This window comes from Heteronotia binoei, chromosome 20 (genome assembly GCF_032191835.1).
Source record: "Heteronotia binoei isolate CCM8104 ecotype False Entrance Well chromosome 20, APGP_CSIRO_Hbin_v1, whole genome shotgun sequence".
NCBI classification, from domain to species: domain Eukaryota; kingdom Metazoa; phylum Chordata; class Lepidosauria; order Squamata; family Gekkonidae; genus Heteronotia; species Heteronotia binoei.
In genome coordinates, this window is record NC_083242.1 from 22,543,828 (window position 1) to 22,565,980 (window position 22,153).

Consider the following 22,153-nt stretch of genomic DNA (forward strand, 5'->3'; position numbering starts at 1 on the left):
GACTTTGTCCTTGGAAGGGCAGCTGCTGTGAGAGTCCTCTCCAGCCCCACCCACCTCACAGGGTGTCTGTTGTGGGGGAGGGAGATAAAGGAGATTGTGAGCCGCTCTGAGACTCTTGAGTGGAGGGCGGAATATAAATCCAATGTTGTCGTCTTCTTCTTCAGTCTTCAAAACACAGCTGGATGATTCTTTGTCGGAGATGCTATAGGCTGATCCAGCATGGAGCAGGGGGCTGGACTAGATGGTCTGTGTGGCCCCTTCCAACTCTGGGCTTCTCTATTGATTCCTTGGCTAAGTCACAGAACTGGACTGAAACTTTCTGTGCTGATTCAGTATTGCACACCTGGGAAGGGAACTGTTATCCTCGGAGCTAAATCCAACCCACCAGGGTTTCCTCTGGATTGGGAACACTGCCACCAGGCCAGCAGCAGTTTTAAAAACCGGCAGTGGGAGCCACTGAGTTGAGAAAGACCCATTTCATGTGTAGGCTAGCCAACCTACAGGGAGCCCAGCAGAGAGGAAGAGGCAGCAGCTGGTGGAGTTTTGGTTCAGTCTGTGGCCCAGGGGAGGTGAAGGCCCTTCCCCATCTGTAACTCCTGCAGGCTGCCAGTGATTCCTGGAGCTGATTTGGGTGATGATGGGAGCTATAAGGAGGGTAGAGGAGGCAAGAGGAGGCCCCGTGGTCGTGTTTCAGAGGAACCTCTGGAGAGAAGGAGGGCTAGTTCATGGTAATGATTCGATTGCTTGATTTAATTGTTTAATAATTATTTAATTTAACATGAGCTGCCTCGGAGGTTTGTATGGGAAGGGGTACAAAGATGGCATGCCATTTTTAAAACTGGCCAGTATTCAGCAGAGACCCAGTTTATGGTCTGCAGCTAGAAAGGGTTAAATGTGTGTTCTACAAGGACAGAACTAAATGCAGCCAGAATGCTTTGCAAAGATCAGATGGGCAGGAGAATGTAACCCGAGTAGCGTTGCACGATATGAAGATACATTAACAGCCTGTTTTGGATTCACCTGCAGCGTTGCCGAAGGAGAAAAAGGAAATAGCGTACATTTTTGCATTGGTGATGTTTCCTGTGCCATCTGCCCACAGCCAGCTGGTGCATGAGCTGTTTTGACTAGGGTTACGCAGTATGAAATCCACTGGAAGTCTCTGTTGGGTAGCTGTTCCTTCCCAGCCCCCTGAACTCTCAAGCAGGTACTCCCTGCTCCTGTCTGCATGAATTCTGCTGGAGCTGATGTTTGCTCCTTTGTTCTAATAACAAATTGCCAGTCTTCCCCCAACCCCCCCACCCCACTGTCATACACTCTCTTTTATTTTTTGCCAGGAAATGTATACAGCGGTATATATGGCGCAATTCCTCCTCCCCCTCTTTTTCTTTTCATATTCAAATTTCCCAAAGTCTGCTGTCTGAGCTGCCTTTATAGTTGACACCACTGTCAGTTCTCAGCTGGCCAATCGGGCTAATTTTGCACGGGTGACTGGTTTTTTTCTTCGCTCACAATGCACGATGACGTTTCTACAGGCGTAGCAATATTTCAGGACTCTGCCTCTACCCCAGTTGTGCCATAAGCATTCATGTTAAACTCTCCGCTAGGGCTGTTGCTTCTGTCTAGCTCCCAATATCAGGGTGACAAGTCTGAAAATTGGATACAGGCTTCCTTTGGGGCACCCTTTAAAATAAACAAGGCTCCTATGAATAAGCAGGTGTAGCCATTTTGTTTCAAATACTTCTTAATTAATGTGATATTTTTTTTCCTTAGAAGATTCACATCCTACCTGCCAAACCACAGAGTTGCCATGCATTATAAAATTTACTTCATTCATATTCTGCCTTTGGTCTGATGGGGATCCAAAATGGCTTGCATTATTCTCTTCTCTATTTTATTCTCACAAAACCCCCGTGAGGCTGGTTAGGCTAAGGGCGTGTGACCGGACCAAGGTCACTGAGCGTGCTTCCACAGCAGAGTAGGGTCTGGACCTGGGTCTCTTAGATCCTTGTCTGACACTCTGACCACTACACTGCGCTGGCTCTCAGCAGTTGTGAAAAATACATTCTAAACAGCAAATAAGTAAAAACAACTATCCGCAACATAACTGGCAGAATCATTTCCAGGATCCTTTCCCCAAAAGGTTACTGCACACTCAAGGGTTTGTTTCTTTCTCTTTTTTAATTGTGTGTGTGTATGTGTGTGTATGTGTGTGTGTACACACACGCATCTGGAAGTTATAGCGACTGCTGGTGACTGACCCCTACTAGGGACCTGGAGGATATTCAGGGAGGTGGCTGAATAGAGCCTGCCCCTGCCCTCCTGACTGCTGGTATTCCAAGGAGGTCTCCCATCCAAGTACTTGCCAGAGAAGAACCTGGAAGTCCTGGTGACCTCTGGTGACTGACCCCTACTGGGGCCCGGAGGATATTCAGGGAGGTGGCTGAATGAAGCCTGCCCCTGCCCTCCAGACTGTTGGTTTTCCAAGGAGGTCTCCCATCCAAGTACTTGCCAGAGAAGAACCTGGAAGTCCTGTTGACTGACCCCTACTGGGGGCCTGGAGGATATTCAGAGAGGTGGCTGAATGGAGCCTGCCCCTGCCTTCCTGACTGCTGGTATTCCGAGGAGGTCTCCCATCCAAGTACACACACACACACACACACACATATATATATATATATATATGTGTGTGTGTGTGTGTGTGTGTATGTATATACACACATATATTGGCCACTGTGTGACACAGAGTGTTGGACTGGATGGGCCATTGGCCTGATCCAACATGGCTTCTCTTATGTTCTTAGGATACAAAGGTTTGCTTATTTCTTCCAAAATCTATTGAGCAGGAAGACATACAAAGGAGGGCAACCAAGATGGTTAAGAGGTTGGGATATCTTATATGAAACTATAGGGAAAGGCTGGTGAGACTGGGATGTGGCAGTTTACAAAAAAAAGACAGCTAAAGTTATGCATGGGGTGGAGAAAGCAGCTAGAAGGGGCTTTCCCCACCTCTCCCATGATATTAGAATCTGGGGGTCCCCAGTGAAGTTGTTGGGAAATAGGTTCTGGACAGACAAAAGGAAATGCTTCTTTTCTCGACAGATATTTAAACTGGAATTCCTTGTCAGTGCAGGCAGTGATGGCCACAAGCAATGATAACTTTAGAAGAGGTTAGACAGATTCACGGAGGAGCATCCATCGGTGTCTACTAGCCACAGTGACTGAAGGGAGCCTTCACATACAGAGGAAGCAGACCTCGGGCTACAAGTGCTGGAAGGCAGCAACAGGGGGAGGGCCTTGGCCTCTATGCCTTGCTTGCCCTCCAGGGCAACTGGTCATCCAGTCTGTGAGACAGGCTGATGAACTAGATCAGGGGTGGCCAGACTGTGGCTCAGGAGCCCCATGTGGCTCTTTCCCACATATTGTGTGGCTCTTAAAGCCCCCGCCACCCTGTTGTCTAGCCTGGAGAAGACATTTCTCTCTTGAAATCACTTCTCCAAGCAAGGCCAGCCAGTGGCTTGGAGGAGAATGCATTTAAAATTAAAGCTGCTTTCTTTCCACCTCTCTCTCCCTCCCCCATCTATTTTCCTTCCCTCCATCTTGTTCTCAACCATCTGACGTTCATTTCTTGCAGCTCTCAAACATCTGACACCTTCCTGTCTTGTGGCTCTCAAGCATCTGACATTTATGTCTCGTGGCTTTCAAACATCTGAGGTTTATCCTCTGTGGCTCTTACATTAACCAGGTTTGGCCACCTCTGGACTAGATGGTCCGATCCAACAGGTGCTACTTACGTTCATCTGAAATAAGAGCATAATGTTATAAAAAAACTCACAAAGATGAAGATGCCGTCCGTGAAATGAGCTGCTCAAGAGATTGGTCTGTCTTCATTGCCACAAGTCAAGCCTCAGCCCACCCAACCTGGTAAAGTCCTGCAAAAGAGGGTTGCTTGGCAGCCCCACAAGAGGCTGCCCGTGAGGGTATCCTCCTGCTCTTTGTCCGGTAGTCCATCCCCAAAGGACTGGAGCTACTGAGGACGTTCACACTGGTCAGCGGAACACACTGGTGAGAGAGACTGCGGCTCGTATACAAGTCCATATAGGTGGTCCTTCAGGATTGAAGTATTCCCATAAGAACATAAGAGAAGCCATGTTGGATCAGGCCAATGGCCCATCTAGTCCAACACTCTGTGTCACACAGTGGCCAAGATAGATAGATAGATAGACAGACAGACAGACAGACACTGTGGCTAATAGCCACTGATGGACCTCTGCTCCATATTTTTATCCAATCCCCTCTTAAAGCTGGCTATGCTTGTAGCTGCCACCACCTCCTGTGGCAGTGAATTTCACATGTTAATCACCCTTTTGGTGAAGAAGTACTTCCTTTTATCCGTTCTAACCTGACTGCTCAGCAGTTTCATTGAATGCCCACGAGTTCTTGTATTGTGAGAAAGGGAGAAAAGTACTTCTTTCGCTACTATCTCCATCCCATGCATAATCGTGTGAACCTCTATCATGTCACCCCGCAGTTGACATTTCTCCAAGCTAAAGAGCCCCGAGCGTTTTAACCTTTCTTCGTAGGAAAAGCGTTTTAACCTTTCTTCCCAGAATGCATCACAGGGGTTGGTTGTTTTATAATGTCTTAAAAATAATTTTTATTGACAGCGTAAGAACGTACAAAGCTGCCTTATACTGAATCAGACCCTCAGGCCATCGAAGTGGTGGCGTGGCCTTGCTCTGAGGCAAGGGGAGGCAGCTTCGGAGTGAGGCCGCACTGCCTCTTGCATCTGCCCGGGTCCCATGTGGGGGGAAGGGGTGGTGCAGCGCCTGTGCCTCACTCCGCAGCCTGGCTGCTAACAGGCCACAGACCAGGACCAGGCCATGGCCCAGTAGTTGAATACCCCTGATCTAGTCCACCAGACTGTTTCACGCAGCAGCCAGCCAATTGTGGAGGGCCAAACAGCACAAGACATACAGGCTGAGGCCTCCCATTAATGGTACCCGGAGGTTTACTGCCTCTGTAGATGGTGGCTGCTGTCATTTCTTTCCGTTCTTGCTGCACGTCTCCCTGTTGGTGGGTACGCTTTCATTCCCAGCCAGCCTAACAGGCTGTGAATCTGTTGCCCTCTGTGGCTTTGTGCTGTTTTCTGCTTCTCTGCCCTTGGTCTGTTTTCACGACTCTTTTAATACTGTTAAAGCCCCTTCTGGGTAAAGTTTGTCATCGTCTATGTTCGGCACAACGCTTAGCAGATCCTCTTTGCTACAGTGTTAGAAATAATAACAGAAAGAGATGGCTGCCCGTCTTCCTTCTCTGCTCAAAGATCCAGGCCAGCCCCTGCCCTGCTCCCCACATCGGAGAAGAAGCCGCATGCGGCGAACGTGCTCTGTTTCTAAAGACACTGGGACAAGAATTTCTGCAGGGCCTGAAACGTTCAGATTGTCAGACTGCGTGGATGTCAAAGTCTGCCCAAAACATTTGGGCTTTAGAGTAATGTCTGCTTTCTCCATGTGCACATGTTAAAAATATCTGTAATCCAGAATTCATCCAAATGGATGCATGCAAAATTCTTGCATTTAAAAAAAAATCAAAAACAACCAATGTGGTTTAGTAGACTGAAGGTTCATCTGTACAAGTGCTGTGCCCTCATGGAAGCTCATAAAGCAAAGGAGAAAACAGAAATTGTTTGTTCTCAATATCTGGTGATTCAAGATATACTCCAGGGGTGTCAAACATGTGGCCAGGGGTTGAATCAGGCCCCCAGAGGGCTCCTATCAGGCCCCTAAGCAACTAGCTGTCATCTGCGTCCTTTTCCCTCTCTCTTGCTTCCTTCTGCATCTCAGCTTGCTTTGCCAGGCTTGCTCGATCTCAGAGGGGCTACAGAGCAAAACCTCTACTTTCTATATTGGCTGAGGCTCCTCCCTTGGGGAGGAAGGGGCGGAGGCAGAGCTTGCTTTGCCAGGCTCTCTCAATCGCACAGCAGTGCTACTGTGCCAAGCCTCTCTTCCTTCTGTTGGCTGAGGCCCCTCCCCTTCCTGGACCCCTGAGGAAGAAAGGAAAGAGCCAGAGCTTCCTTTGCCATTCCCTGGATCCCATGGGAGAAATACAAAAGAAAGTGCCTTTAAGACTGAGTGCTAACATTTTAAGCATGTTTTCTTTTAAGTATTTTTTTTAAAAAAATCTTTAATTGTGTTTGTCTGTGTTCTTTATAAAGTTTATACCGCGACTATGTGCTATCTCATCTTAAATAGGTACACACTTGGCCCAACCCAATATGGCCCAGCCCACTAAGGTCTCATTTATGTCAGACTGGCCTCGTAACAAATGAGTTCGACACCCCTGGATACTGCATCTGAACACAGAGGTTCCCTTGAGTGGCCCTGTCTAATAGTCCTCAATGTGTAGTTTGTCATTTGGGAAGTGTTATGTCCAGCATTTCAGTCTTGATGTTACAACACAGCGAACGCTACAGAGGCGACCAGTGGAAGCCCACTGGTGCCCAGATGTAGCTCACTAATACGCCCCGCCAATCAAGATCTGTGCCGGGAAGTTTAACTGGCTAGGATTGGATCTGGCCAGACGGAAGGTTGTTCCGGGGTACGTATATAACCGGGGCCCGGCCCGCGTTTCGCTCTCTTGTGATGTACTCGCCAATAAAGTATGTTGCCTTCAACACGTCTCGTCACTCAGTACATTACAGGAAGTCTGTTTTATTCTCAAGCCAAGCGCTCTGCGGGAGAGGCCTCTTCAGCCAGCCTTCTATCCGTTGTTTGGAATTGGTGTTTGCCTTTTGTTTGGAAAAAGGCATGAAACAACCAATCAATTTGTTTGTTCCTTCTGTCCCCCCCCCCTCCATCCTTTTTAGGAGTTATCAAGAGGTTGTAGATTTGTCAGGAGTAAAGCCTCACACTTGTCTGTCTTCCTGCTTGTTTTCACAAAGGGTTAGACCAGGGGTGGCCAAACTGTTGCTCGGGAGCCGTTTGTGGCTCTTTTACACATATTGTGTGGCTCTCCGAGCCCCAGCTGCCCTGTTGGTCGGCTTGGAGAATGCATTTAAAATTAAAGTTGCTTTCTTTCCACCTCTCTTTCCTTCCTTGTCTCCATCTATTTGCCCCCCTCCCTCCCTTGTCTTGGAGCTCTCAAACATCTGATGTTCATGTCTTGCAGCTCTCAAACATCTGACGTTTATTCTCTGTGGCTCTTACATTAAACAGGTTTGGCCACCCATAGGTTAGACTGTGGCCTTTTCTCATTTCAGAGAACTGCCAAAGAGAAATGCTCTTGACAAAACAGATTCTTAATTAACATATATTGAAGGGTTTTTTTTCAAAGTGTTCTCATTTTATTTTGCTAGCGAAAAAAAGGAACATGTGCTTAAACAACATTCACTCTCTGTCTTAGTGAATCAGTAGGGAGAAAAGAGTTATTTCCATCAAGTTGCATAAGTCAAAACAGAAGAGAAACAGTATTTGGTTTTTGTGTGTGTAGTTTTTGTATGTTATGAGCCTGTGTATATGTGCATGTGTGAGTGTGTGTTTGCACCTGGAAGTCATGGTGACCTCCGGTGACTGACTGACTCCTACTGGGGCATGGAGGAAAATCAGAGAGGTAGCTGCCCCTGCCTCCAGTTCTGGTATCCCAAGGTGGTCTCCCATCCAAGTATTTGCCAGAATCAACGCTGCTTAGTTTTCAAGATCTGACAGGACTGGGCTTGGAATGCATTGTAATACATTGCATATAATGTGCCCCCTGAAGGCAGTGGATTGGAGCCAGTGGAGCCTTTGTGCTCACGAAGGAATTATCCACTTATGGAAGGACTCCTTATGGAAGGATTCCTTCCTCCTCCGTGAGCAGGAGAACATTTTTGCACCTGACCCCGTAACAGTCACCAGAAATTACTAAAAAATCATCCAGACATGCTTCTTCATGCTATGTTGCGGAAAACACAGCAGTGTAGTTTCTCCGTTCCCTCCTGCAGGTACATGAGAACTGCTTTTGCCTTCTGCTTTTGCCCTGGGTCCCTTTGATAAAGTTGCAGGATAAAAAGGTGGTGGAAACCAACAGCCCACTCTTACCTGCCCTATTCTTAACCCTGGAAGGGATCATCAAGAATGGGCACTGGCTGTTTGGCTTCCTGTATTAGACTACTTAGCACCTAAACAAGATTTTTTTCCCTATAATTGAAGCAACTAATCAGGGGTGGCCAACGGTAGCTCTCCAGATGTCTTTTTGCTTACAACTCCCATCAGCCCCAGCCAGCATGGCAGGTGGCTGGGGCTGATGGGAGTTGTAGGCAAGAAAACTTCTGGAGAGCTACCATTGGCCACTCCTGCTATCCATTGATTCTGTTTTTGTTACGTAAGTTTTTTTTATTGCATTACTTTTTAATAATAATAATAAAAAAATTTTATTTATATCCCGCCCTCCCCGCCTAGGCAGGTTCAGGGCGGCTAACAACATATCCATACGATAGTTATACAAAAACTTTAAAATCAGCATTATCTTAAAAACCGTTCTAATTCACATTTAATATAATTAACATTATTTAACAATAACAGTGGTATTTTGTTTTCCAAGGGGAAAGAAAACATCTCTCTGTTGCCACTACCAATGTTTAGGTTGTCAGCCAACTCAAAAGTTGTCGTCAGATGTACCGTACTAGTATTCTTTATTAACAAATATGAGCCGTGCTTGTTAAAAGATGGATTTGTTGTTGTTTTGGACATTCTGTATTTTACTGATATTCAGTAAAATAAATTATTACCTTTTTTCCCTTTCCAAACTAGTGATCACACAGGAAAGGAAGAACAAAACCTCCTTTTCCCTCCCATGCTGCTAGGGTTGCCAGCTCTGGTTGGAAAATACCTAGAGATTTTGGGGGTGGGGCCTCAGAATAGACAGAGTTTGGGGTATACAGCCATACAGTCCGACTTCCAAAGCAGCCATTTCCCCCCAGGCGAGCTGATCTCTGCTACCTGGAGATCTGTCGTAACGGCAGGAGATCTCCAGCTACCAACCAGAGATTGGCAATCCTACATGCTGCAGACCCAATTTGAATCAGGGTCTCAAGTAGCTGCAGTTTTCATTTTAAAAGACCTGGGAAGACCTGATCACAGGCCTGCCTGCATTGTATTTTGGTCTGGCTGTTTTGGTAGAAAATATTACCTTGGAATACCTGACTGCAATCGTAAACTGACTGGCAAAGATTGCCCATCGTGGTACCATTCCTTGATTTGAAAAATTAGCTTTGGTTCCAGCGGTTCTCCTGGCAACACGTCTTTAATGACTTCTAATCATTAATGACTTTAATGACTTCTAATCAAACTGGGGCGCCAGTTTGGTGTAGTGGTTAAGTGTGCGGACTCTTATCTGGCAGAACCGGGTTTGATTCCCCACTCCTCCACTTGCACCTGCTGAAATGGCCTTGGGTCAGCCATAGCTCTAGCAGAGGTTGTCCTTGAAAGGGCAGCTGCTGTGAGAGCCCTCTCCAGCCCCACCCACCTCACAGGGTGTCTGTTGTGGGAGAGGAAGGTAAAGGAGATTGTGAGCCGCTCTGAGACTCTGTCCTTGAAAGGGCAGCTGCTGTGAGAGCCCTCTCCAGCCCCACCCACCTCACAGGGTGTCTGTTGTGGGGGAGGAAGGGAAAGGAGATTGTGAGCCGCTCTGAGACTCTGTCCTTGAAAGGGCAGCTGCTGTGAGAGCCCTCTCCAGCCCCACCCACCTCACAGGGTGTCTGTTGTGGGAGAGGAAGGTAAAGGAGATTGTGAGCTGCTCTGAGACTCTGTCCTTGAAAGGGCAGCTGCTGTGAGAGCCCTCTCCAGCCCCACCCACCTCACAGGGTGTCTGTTGTGGGGGAGGAAGGGAAAGGAGATTGTGAGCCGCTCTGAGACTCTTCGGAGTGGAGGGCAGGATATAAATCCAATATCATCTTCTTCTTCTAATCCCCATGGTTGTGGCGATCTGCGCAAGAAGCAAGCTATTGCTGTAGGATATACCAGGGGGCTTGGTAACGTAATGCAGTTCTGGCTGTTCCGTATTTAAGTCTGTCTGGTGAAGGGAAATGTACAGAAGCTAAAAGCCCGCAAGGAATTGTGAGAGTTTGGAAATCCTCCCACTCCCAGCCAATGTTCCCTCTAAGCTGCAGAGCCTTGCGAGCAAAAATTCTACTTTGTGAGCTGCTGGCGTTAAAGTCGTGAGCTTCTGCATCAATGAGTGTGCTCTGGGGTCACCCTTTCTGAGCTAAGACAAAAATGTGTGAGCTGGAGGCTAAAAATCTGTGAGCTGGCTCACGCCAACTCAGCTTAGAGGGAAGACTGCTCCCAAAGTATCCAGGAAGACCCCTTAAAATGTGCAGTCTTCTGCTTTGTCTATAGGCGGCCAGACGTTGTTGTTTCTGTGACAGACAAGAGTCACCTACATTACATAACAATTAAAATAATGATGCATTCTCTGTAGACGGACTTTCAAGAGTTGCTTTTTTAATTTTGAAAGAAATGCTGTACACATTTTCCATACGTTGGGTTGTCAGCTCTGATTCGTCTCAGAGCATCCCAGCTGTCTCCTGCCACAAATAACCTCTCCCCCCTTCCCCACTTGGCTGTTGATGGGCACTTGCCTTTGCTCATAGCCTATTTTTATTTGACCTGAAGCCAGTTGCTAATATTTCTGCAGGCAAAAATGGACCTGGCATGACTTCTGTTCCCTTCAAGCTAGCCTGCTGAAATGATTGATGTCTCCTGGTGACTTCCCTATTGAGCATTAAGCCCTTCCCCGTTTGGCTTGATTTATACATGCCTTTTTCACTTTAGTCTTAGATCGGTTCCTGACAGATCCTCATGTTTTTAAAAAATGAAGCCCGAGAGGTGGCCAGAGCTAATTTGGCAAGGTTACGAAGCATAACCTTGTGTTTGCTCATAAAATAAAGGTAGAGCATGTAAGTTAGGGACTGACACATGCCTGATCCGCAAAGGGCTTTGCATGGGTGCTGGCTTTCTTTCTCATCCTCCTGGCCATTGATTGATCCACACCTTGCTTTTCTTCCATCATGAAACTCAAGACCAGTGTAGAAGAAGAAGAAGAGGACTGCAGTACTGTGATCTGAACTCTCTGCTCACGACCTGAGTTCTATCCCAGCGAAAGCTGGTTCAGGTAGCTGGCCCAAGGTCAACTCAGCCTTCCATCCTTCCGAGGTTGGTAAAATGAGTCCCCAGCTTGCTGGGGGGGGGGGGAGTGTAAAAGACTGGGGAAGGCAATGGCAAACCACCCTGTACTTGCACAGGGGACCTTTCCTTTCCTTCTCTCTGAATCAGAGTCTCAGAGCGGATTACAATCTCCTTTATCTTCTTCCCCCACAACAGACATCCTGTGAGAGGTGTTCCCTCTATGCTGAGTTAGTGTGAGTTAGCTCACCGTTTTTTAGCCTCCAGCTCACATGTTTTTGTCTTAGTTCAGGAAAAATGGCCCCAGAGCAAGCTAATTTATGCAGTAGCTCACAACTTTAATGCCAGTAGCTCATAAAGTAGAATTTTTGCTCACAAGACTCCACAGCTTAGAGGGAGTATTGCCTGTGAGGTAGATGGGGCTGAGAGAGCTCTCATAGAAGCTGCCTTTTCAAGGACAACTGCAAGACCTATGGCTGACCCGAGGCCATTTCAGCAGCTGTAGGTGGAGGAGTGGGGAATTAAACCCGTTTCTCCCAGATAAGAGTCCGCACACTTAACCACTACACCAAAGTGTACATATATCTGGTGTCCACAAGGCCCCCCACTTTTGCACTGTACAGATGTAGACATCTTTCCTTTGGGCAGTGATGCTGCATGTGCCCTCCACCCATATCTTGGAGCCCACTTGCTGAAGTGGAATGTGTCACCATCGTTCTTATTGCAGAAGTTGTCCAACCTTCTTCACCAAGCCCCTTCAAGAGAGAGAGAGAAGTCTCTTTTGCACCCTCTCCCTCCAAACCAGCAGATGTCATTCTGATGAAGTGCATTAGCTTATTTGCTCCAATCAGCCTCGTTATTGGCCCAGCAGGAACTCATTTGCATATTAGGTCACACACACCCTGGCATCACCAGAAGTGACGACACCCATTCAGTAACTTACATTCTGCATATTGACCCAGTACAGTACAGCGCCATCAGCTGCATTTCATAAATGTGTGTTCTCACACAGCCCAATGAGAGACCTTGTTTCATCTTCCAAAAAAACATGGCCGGAGAGAGAGACAGCCACATGCAGTGGAGTGGGCAGTGGCAGGCCCAGCTTCTCCCGGGAGGGGGTGCTCGTGGACAGCTCCCCGTCTCTCATTCTTTTCCCAAGCCTGTTGGAGGCTGGAGGCAGCAGAGAGGATGGAGTGTGCCGTTTGGAAGTGCTTGACTGCCTAGGGCAGGTGTGGCCAACGGTAGCTCTCCAGATGTTTTTGCCTACAACTCCCATCAGCCCCAGCCATTGGCCATGCTGGCTTGGGCTGATGGGAGTTGTAGGCAAAAAGCATCTGGAGAGCTACCGTTGGTCACCCCTGCCCTAGGGCCTTCTCTCTGCCAAAGACCTTTTTTTGAGCTGGAGCCCTGGCCAAGCCAGCCGGAACTGTGTTCCTTTTTGTTCCTCCTCAGAAAAAGCCCTGATACCTACACTAACTTAGATAATTACTGGGAACCCATGAGAGAGCCATCTTTCTTGCCAGCCGTAGGTTATGGAACTCTCGCCACAAGAGATGCAATTGACATCACTCCTGCAGAGCTTCTTTGGCAATTAAAAACTCTATTTGATTCAGAAGGCCTTTGAATTTAACGAATAGCAATCACCTTGAGGTTTTTATGCTGTTAGGTTTTTAGTGTTGTTCTTGATTCTAAGGATAGTTCAGTATTGTTGTGCCTATCAACAACAACAAAAGCCTTTATTGCCATATATCAGATTATAAAATAGATAAACAGATACAGAAGTAACAAAAACAATCATATACAGCTATACATTGGACAGTCGATCCTTGATTACCAAACTCAAGAATAAAGCAACCTTTTCAGTTATTTCAGATGACAAATCATTCAGAAGACGACCAACCATTACAGCGTCTGAGCAGCCTGTCATTTAATAGCATTCTTTGCATTGTATTTATTCTGGGTGTTCTGTTGAACAGAAAGGCAGAGTATAAGTTTATGGAATCAAAGGTACATAGTATTCTTAGTCAGACATGAATGTCTCACATATACATAATGTGTGTGTGTGTGATATTATTGCCAAACAAACGTCCTGATTTTGAAATACAAAGAAACGGCATATAAAAAGAATAACTTTTTTCTTTGCACACGTATAACGTCAATGAGTGATTCTGAAAAAGGAAACATTTGCTTCAGTCCTAGGCCACCAATCCCAATATCTCTGCTGTTATCGGAGGAGGAGGCAGGCATCATAATTCAGTCGTTTTGGAGGGGTTATCGGGTAAGAGTCATCTGTAATTATTATTCTGTTTGATGTTGAATCTGTGTGGCTGTGGAGGCCCTGGGGGCAAACCCTTACATAAATTTTAAGTAGCAGGTACTATAAATAACCAGGCGGGTGATGCTTCCCTAGTGTTTGCATAGAGGCTGTCTGCTGACTGAGATCTTATTGTGGGGGGAACGAGGGACACAGATGATTTTCCACAACAAAGAAATTCCAAGTTGAGTTAGGGATAAAGACTGTATCCTCTTGGGCTTCCAATCTGTGCCACTTCGTAGCAAAGAGATCTAATAAAATTCCTGTGCCCCACAACATATTATCTGGAAGGTGAAGGAGAGAGAAGCATAATCTGTAAAGAAAATTGGGTTAGGGTTAGAAATGAACGTGTTGCAACAGTTGGAATGCTACAATGCAATGCTAATGCAGAATTAACTCTAATTTAAAACCCATTGAAATAAATGGACCTAGGCTGGAGGTAACAGTATACAGTTGATTGAGTGAGTAGTTTATTATGGTCAGAGATCAGCATAAAATTAAGTACAGTGCCAGAAATGTTATTTTGAATAGGATTATGTCATTGGGTTGGGGCTGGAAAGCTCCACAAAGTCTGCTTGTGACAAGTCAGCTCCTTTCGGAGTTGTTGAGATAAAATGGGAAACGGGGAAGCCACATATACCACCCTGGGATTGTGGGAGGGCAGATAGGATAAAAATGCATAGACAGATGAGATAAAAACATGAAAAGCAATTTTAGAAGGCTGTTTCTAATGGCATTCTTCACAGAGACTTATGCATTTGAAGTCTCCAATAAATCGTTATTGAGAAATTACTATTAAGTAATCGGTTGTAATGTGGTGGTGGTGTGCACTACCCAATTCTGGAATGTGCCTGTAGCCTGGGGGGAAAAAAACAAAAAGCATCCAGGGAGCCCTCTGGCATCTTAACCAGTTTTGTTGTGGGGGAGGAGGCCTTCCTCCCACATTTCATGGCACAGGACATTGTGCTACCAACAATGGATCTAGTTTAGAACTACTTCGGTGCTAGAATAAAAAATATGGTGTTTTGGGCTGCTCTCTGTGTCACAGCTGAGAGAGATGTTTGGCTTCTGTGGTATTTCTGGAATAGATGTGCTCACAACAGTTCTTTAGTGTCCCTGTCATGCATCTTGAGATAAAGCAAAGCTGGAAACAGTCGTAACAAGGCACCATTGTCTGCTGAATTTTGAATCCAGTGGTCCTTGCTCTGTGTGGCTTCTGTGATCTGCTCCGCAGAAGCGGCTCATTACGAAGTATTTTCATTCAAAAGATGGGAGCCGTCTTTTGCCAGGTGAACAAATTGATACTATTTCACTGAAAAGGGAGCACGACAGAGGCTCAGCTCACGTAATACATCTCTTAACATTTTGATATGTGGAGGAATATTAGAATCCATTCTGATTTTCATTACTTTGTTCTATTATGAAAGTCCTGCAGCTGTCTTCGATGCTTTTGCCTGGTTCTCAGCTGATAAAACCTCTTGGAAGCAGTCTGTCCTGAACGTGGATCGAACTCAGATCGTGAGCAGAGCTTAGGACTGCAGTACTGCAGCTTTAACGCTCTGCGCCTGTGAAAAGGCTCCTTTAATATGTGATGTGAAAGACCACTAGCTGAGACTCTGGAGAGCTACTTCCAGTCATGTACTGAATTCAGTAGAGCAATGGGGAAAGGACACTGCCACATTGTGCTGCATTCTCCTTTCAAGTCCTCGAGAAAGAGCATGCATGCAACTGCTTCCTTTGCAGGAAAGAGCTGCAATGCTATCCTAGTTGCTCACCATGGGTCGGCAAGTATGTTAAAAAGCACACGTCAGGAATTCCAGGGCAGTTCCTTAGGGAAGGGAAGCCCGTGGCATAGAGTGGTAAGCTGCAGAACTGCAGTCGAAGTTCTGCTCACAATCTGAGTATGATCCCGGTGGAAGCTGGGTTCAGGTAGTTGGCTCAAGGTTGACTTAGCCTCCATCCTTCCAAGGTCGGTAAAATGAGTACCCAGCTTGCTGGGGGGAAAGTGTAGATGACTGGGGAAGGCAATGGCAAACCACCCTGTAAAAAGTCTGCCATGAAAACGTTGTGAAAGCAACTTCACCCCAGAGTCGGAAACGACTGGTACTTGCACAGGGGACCTTTCCTTTCTTTTCACAGGAGATTCCAGAGACTGAACCTGGGATCATCTGAGCTGCCGCTAGTAGCCATTACTTAAAACCCCAAACTCTATTGTAACAGTCACGTTCAGGACAGACTGCTTCCAAGAGGTTTTATCAGCTGAGAACCAGGCAAAAGCATCGCAGACAGCTGCAGGACTTTCATAATGTAGCTGACTGGGGAAGGCAATGGCAAACCACCCTGTAAAAAGTCTGCAGTGAAAACATCGTGATGCAATGTCACCCCCGAGTTGGAAACAACTGGTGCTTGCATAGGGGACCTTTACCTTTTTCCTTAGGACATTCTACAATACTTCCATAGGGCACTTCTTGAAGTGATTCTAGGGTGCCTCCCTAGGGAAGATTCTTCTTTTGTTAATGCTCCTGGACACCACACAGGGAGTGAGATGCATGTGGCAAAAAAATGTAAGCATTTTCCTCAATACCGATCAGCCAAGCAACCCTCTCTGTTAAATGCTTAAATATCACTGAGAAAATTTTGAGCACTGTAAACTGTCTTAAGAATCTGCCTTCAAAGACATATCACAGGCTGTGTGATTTATAGACCTTTTAAAATTCCCCTTCTCTCTTTTTTCTGTTTTGGAATCCCTTGGAAACATTAATTATCACCAACAATTATGACTGCAGGTCTCCATGCAGCGCACTGCTTAGGAAGACATTAATTACCCCTAAAAGCTTAATGTGTTGACTTAGCTCTACCAAATTGCTCAGCTACCTGAGATCAAGGTCTGGAGGGCACTGTATAATCCATAAATGTTTATTATTTATTTTATTTATTGCAGCATGCCCTGCCTTTGCCTTGTGGCTCAAGGCAGTGTTCATTAAAACTCTCCATTATACAGTCAAACCCGATACCTCCCTCCATGAAAAATGCCTGCAGTGCAAACCGCATTAAAGGCCCTGGTAGATAAAACCTAAGTTTTTAAGAGGCACGGAAAGGCTAAGGACAACACCATTCCACAAGGTGGGAGACATTACTGAAAAGGAATGATAGATGCCATATGGGCAACCTTAAATGAGCAACAGCTGGAAGATCATAATTGGTGTACAGGAGCATGTGGGGAGGGACAGTCTCTGGGGCAAAAGAAAAAGTCATAAGATCCTTAGCTCAAGGGATTCTTTCTGGCCATTAGAATAACAACCGGGTGCTCTAGGTTCCACCTGTTGGCAGCTTCACCCATTCAGAACTGCTAACAAGCAGGTAACGGCATACCAGTGGAAGTGAAGTGGAGCTGCGGGATGCTGGAAATAAGGACTTTGTGGTGCAGAAGGGACAGATCTTGGAGGTTCAAGTGGGAGGGAACCTTGCTGTCATATTCCGGGCCGCCGCTGAACAAATTCAGGCCCATGAAACTGTTCCATATAGCAATGGCTGTTCTGTGGGAGGCTGCCTCTTCCCCTCCAGCTGCTTCTTCCCAACCCAGTCCAGGAACTGGAGCAGCTGATGTTCCTTAGGCTTCTTGAAGCACAGCGTGGCCAGCCACACATGTCTCTCGGAACCCTCCGGGGTGTGCTGCACTGGGAGCCTGGGCAATGAGGAGGGAAAGACCATTAGCAGGGGTGGTGGGGGAAGCATGGGACGAGGGCTGCGAAGACTGGAATCATGGTGGCAAAGGAGGGGTGGATTCTACCCCAGCCGCCCACTCCACTGAGCAAAGTTCAAAGCCTCCCTCCTGTCTAAGGAGGCTTCCTTCAACTTAAATAGTTCTTCCTCCCACAGAAGAAGCTCTGAAGTTGAGGGAAGGCTGGATCCAGGCCACTGGCTGCCAGCACCTCCCCCCCCCCCATCTGTTATTTAACCTCACCTCATGACAGAGACAGACAGCGGCCCCGTGGCGCAGAGTGGTGAAGCAGCCGTACTGCAGTACTGTGATCTGAACTCTCTGCTCATGACCTGAGTTCGATTCCAGCGGAAGCTGGTTCAGGTAGCCGGCCCAAGGTTGACTCAGCCTTCCATCCTTCCGAGGTTGGTAAAATGAGTACCCAGCTTGCTGGGGGGAAAGTGTAAAAGACTGGGGAAGGCAATGGCAAACCACCCTGTAAAAAGTCTGCCGTGAAAGCGACCCCACCCCAGAGTCAGAAACGACTGGTGCTTGCACAGGGGACCTTTCCTTTCCATGACAGAGTCAGTGCTGGCTTGTATTGCCTAACTAGTGGTGACCCTCCAAGTCTTTCCCAGCTCTGCTGAATTAAATCCTTTAATGGAAATGCCAGGGTTTGAACCTAGGACTGTAAGGGCACTAAACGTGTGTTCCGCTGCTAAACCTTGTCCCCTCTCCAAACAGAATTTTGAAAAGTACTACCAGAAAAGAAATTGCATCAGAATTCAAATGATAATCACAACAATAAAGAGCAGCAAGAGTCATGCTATACCCCTGATATGGCAGGGAAAGGAGAATGTTTCTACAGATTTGGTTTCCCCAGTATAAGCGAGCGTTTGCTATTGATTTACCATTGACACTTCTGGAGGAATAAAAATCTTATTCCCGTTGGGCTCTTTTAAAAAGATGAAACAAGTGTATTTCAGATGGCCTGTGCCTTTTTGTTGCATACACCTTTACAAAAATGTAGTAATATAGACTTAAGGCGTTAAGGAACAAACAAGGTTTATAGCAGCTTTCTTACAGGGCCTTTTTTCCAGGTCCGCTGCGAACCTGAGGTTCAAGAATTACGTCAGTGGCAGAAGCATTTGAGAGAGACAAAGAACATTACAAAAAGGGTGCGAGAATTCTGGGTCAGACAAGAGAAAAAAGGTACGTTAAACTGTAGCAGCTCTTCTCCACCCCCCTCCCCCGGATGTAGATCATAAGAGATGAAATAGAGACCTATTTGTAACACCTCTGTTCTCATATCAAGGATCATTGCCCAACATCTTACACAGGCACTTTAATACATATTGCTGAAGGCTGCTCTCTATCTCTATTTCTCTATCTGTTGTCTTGCTTTACTTTGTAACTGCCTGCCCTTCACTGATTTTGTTTAAAGGACTGATATTTTGGTTTAAAAGACAGATCCCCCCCCCCATTAGAAATATATATTTTTAAAAATGTTATTGCTCTCTACAGGCATCAGCTGCTGCAGTGCATGGAGCATCAGGCTGTTCACTGCATGGGGCTTTAGTGTTCGTGTGCGCCCGTTTATGGATGGGCAGAGCTGTAGCCACAGGGAGACCTGCAGGGGCACTGCTCCCTGACTTTCAGGTGGAGCCTCTGACCCCAGGGGGCCTTCTGGGGCACAGACTACTATTTCTTTTTGCTATGGCCGAGCTGGCTAAGCATCCACAGCAGCAGCTGGAGCTGGGAGAGCTGAGCAGGGCACTGCAGCAGCAAAAGCAGCAGGCGGAGAGGAGGGAGGAGGTGGAGCGGGAGGCAGAGGAAGCCACATGGAATGGGCCAGGGAGGGGGGGATGGATGGAGCTGCTGACTGCAAAGTGCCAGGTTGGGAGAGGGAGGTGGAAGGACCGCCCCACCCCCCCGCTTGCACGCAAGGTGCAGTTTCCTCTTGACTCCAAAGTTTTAGGGTTGGCTGCCTCAACTTGGCCACTTTCAGAGCCTTCAGCTTTCGCCCCTACCCCAGAAAGCTTCTGAGAAGCAGCAACCCCACCCCAGTGGGTGGGAAAGGGTGCCCCCCCTCCAACTTTTTAAAAAGTCCCCTGACTTTTAAAATCCTGGCTTTGAAGCTTGGGCTGTGTATTCGTGTGTACTCGTTTACTGTACACTCCAACGAACAGGGACTGTTCTGATTTTCTCTCCCGTCTCTGATAAATCAGTGTTCCTATTTAGTCCCTATTTTTTTTTTTTTGCCTTTTGAGGAGTGATTTTTCCAGTTTTTCTTAGTGAATTCTGTCGTGTTCTTCTTCCTTATGCTTTGACTCCCAACCAAAGAGTCTCTAGAAATATATGCACATGAATACTGATACCCTGTACAGTGCTCAGCCTGACACCAATGGGTATCTCATTCATTATGTTTAGGAATGGAATCCTAAATTTCAACTACAAGCTGGCATGCTGTGATTATGCCATGCTAATATGCCAGATGGCAAGGGACACGAGTGCAAACAGACAACATGAATTTTGAGTTGCAAATGTACGAATATTTTGTGAACAGCGGGTTCAAACAGGGAGGCTGTTTCTAAAATGTTAGCGTTTAAACAATGTGGGCAATAATTTAATTGTCCACAAAGGACGGTCTTTGCCGTAATTTCTGTGCCAATGACAGTTGTCAAAAGGCTTTCCTGAGGCACAGCTAATTTTCTTTCTGCAAGAACATGTGGCTATATGTATTGTTTTGTGACTTTTGGAATTACAATGTATTGAAGGCTTTGCTGTTGAAATGCTGAAAGAGTTGAATGTAACCTCAGCTCATTCTAAGTGCAGTTGTTAAAAAAAGAGAAATATATTTTCAGCATGTCTGTGAATTATTGGCAGGCAGACCATCTTAAATAGATATAATTACATTTTGCTTCAATTCTTCATTCAGATCTAAATACCGTTTTCTCATTTCATGCATTTTATGCCTTTTGTTGAAAACTAGGCCCTTCTATACAGTTCTGCCCTTTGTGCAGAGAACAGGGAACACATATCTTGGTATGAGTCAATGAGATGCTTGTAAATACTTAGCACTTCTCTGGCACAGCATTCGAACTCCTTCACTCAAGTTATCCTTCGCACATGTCATGCTTACAACAGCCTTCTAAGTTAGGCTGGTAGTGCTAATTATTGCAAAGTAGGGGAACTTGCCTAAGGTCATATAGAGAGTTTGTGTCAGAGATAAGAGTTAAACTGGTGATCTCCTGGAACATACAATACATTTGCTTAACCAACCTGCTACACCACTCCTGTAGCTCTGTCTTGTATTTAGCAGTAAAACTCATTTTGCTAATTAAAAAAGCTAATTTCAATGTTAAATGGTACTGAGATGTGAAGTCACCATGATTAGCAATGACTGGATGAAGACTGCCCACCATGGTCCTTGATGATAGGAAATGTGTAGGAATGGCTTGTCAGAATCCAGATTTATGATCCGGAGCAGGCCTGATCTGTGCTTCAGCTGAAGGGTCGCTGTTTTTCCTTTCCTCCAGTTCCTTGCAGGGCAACACAGTGGCTTTGATCCAGGTGTATACAAAATCTCTTTCTGTTTAGCAGCCAATGTGGATCTGATGTATTATCTGTATCTGAAGCAGAACAAATGGAATTTGAACCAATGGTAGCTGAATAGTTACAATAATATGAACCCCGAGAGTTCACTGGGGGCTGGGGGATTGCAAGGAAGGTCTCCCCCTTCAAGATGCTGTGCAGCATTCTCAGGGCTTTGAGCACACTGATTCCCCCCTTCTGCCCCCCCCCTCACCTGATGCTCAGCTGCTCTCAGTAGTCTGTTCCTTCTGGAGCACAATCAGTCTTCATATGATCTCCCCCTCCCCCCAGTTTTTTCCCTTTTTTCCTTTACTTACAATGTCATATTTTTCTGCATACCTCTCTGATATCGTATCTTACACATGGTTGGCTCCACTGTGCAATTTTTGTGATTTTTATTATTAGATACAGTGATTTTTCAAGGCTGACAAATATTTCTAAAATCTCATGTAATGCTCTTACAAGTTTGTAAGCCTGGACTATCTCACATCCAAAATTGCTTGGTTGGCCTGGCTGGGAAACATAATTTCAAGAAGTCCCCCCCTCAGTTCCCCACAAGAGACTTCTTTGGCAGGGCCCTGCATTTTCCAACCATGAACTGGTGAGATCCTCCTGGGCCTTTTCAGTCACAGTCCTTTGGAACCAATTTCCAGAGGAAGTTCAGAGGGCCACCTTGGTGGTCAGAGTTCCAGAGGACCTGTGAAATGGTTCCTACTTCTCTATCTATACGTAATGGTTGCACGCATCTCATATCTGAAGAAGTGCATTTGCACATGAAAGCTTATACCTTAAATAAAACTTTTGTTGATCTCAAAGGTACCACTGGACTCAAACTTTGTTCTCTTTAGAGTGATTATTAATCCCATTTTAAAAATTCTCTTGTCTTGATAGTGGAACTTTTGATAGCTGTTCCATAGCTGATATTTTAACACTGTTAATTTGTGTTCTGCAAATGATCACTGGTTGATGCAAACTGTCTTGACCGAAGGATGGTAGAATGTGAGGGCTCAGTTGAAATGAAATAAGCAGAGAGAAAGAAGATGGTAATAGGTTGTCTCTGAGGAACCTGTAACCTATCAGGTAAAAGAAAGATCTTCTTCATGCCCTACGCCGGCATGCATGGCTTAGGTCCTCGTCACTGCAGCCTGACATCAAATTCAAAATAGAGGACTTACCTTTTGACGGACAGGGCCTCTTTAATGCCACCACGGATGACATTTTGACCACTGTTGACGAAAGTAGGAAACGGGCCAAAAGATTGGGAGTTACTCAACCGCAATCCCAGCCTAATCAGCAGAGAACCTGGAAACAATTGTATTACAAACGTTCTTGATCCCCCCAACAAGCCGAATTCTGGAAACGTAAGGCTTCTCCAGCAAAACAACTGTT

General features: G+C 46.1%; 1 protein-coding gene across 1 annotated transcript in view; it reads left to right on the top strand.

Annotated features, from left to right (window-relative positions):
- The window catches only part of IQCK (IQ motif containing K), a 95,609-nt gene that overhangs the window by 33,206 nt on the left and 40,250 nt on the right, over positions 1 to 22,153 (top strand). The window contains exons 7-8 of the mRNA XM_060260500.1: positions 13,350 to 13,434; positions 18,271 to 18,382. Coding sequence (XP_060116483.1) covers positions 13,350 to 13,434; positions 18,271 to 18,382 — 197 coding nt within the window. The remainder of the gene's footprint in view (positions 1 to 13,349; positions 13,435 to 18,270; positions 18,383 to 22,153) is intronic.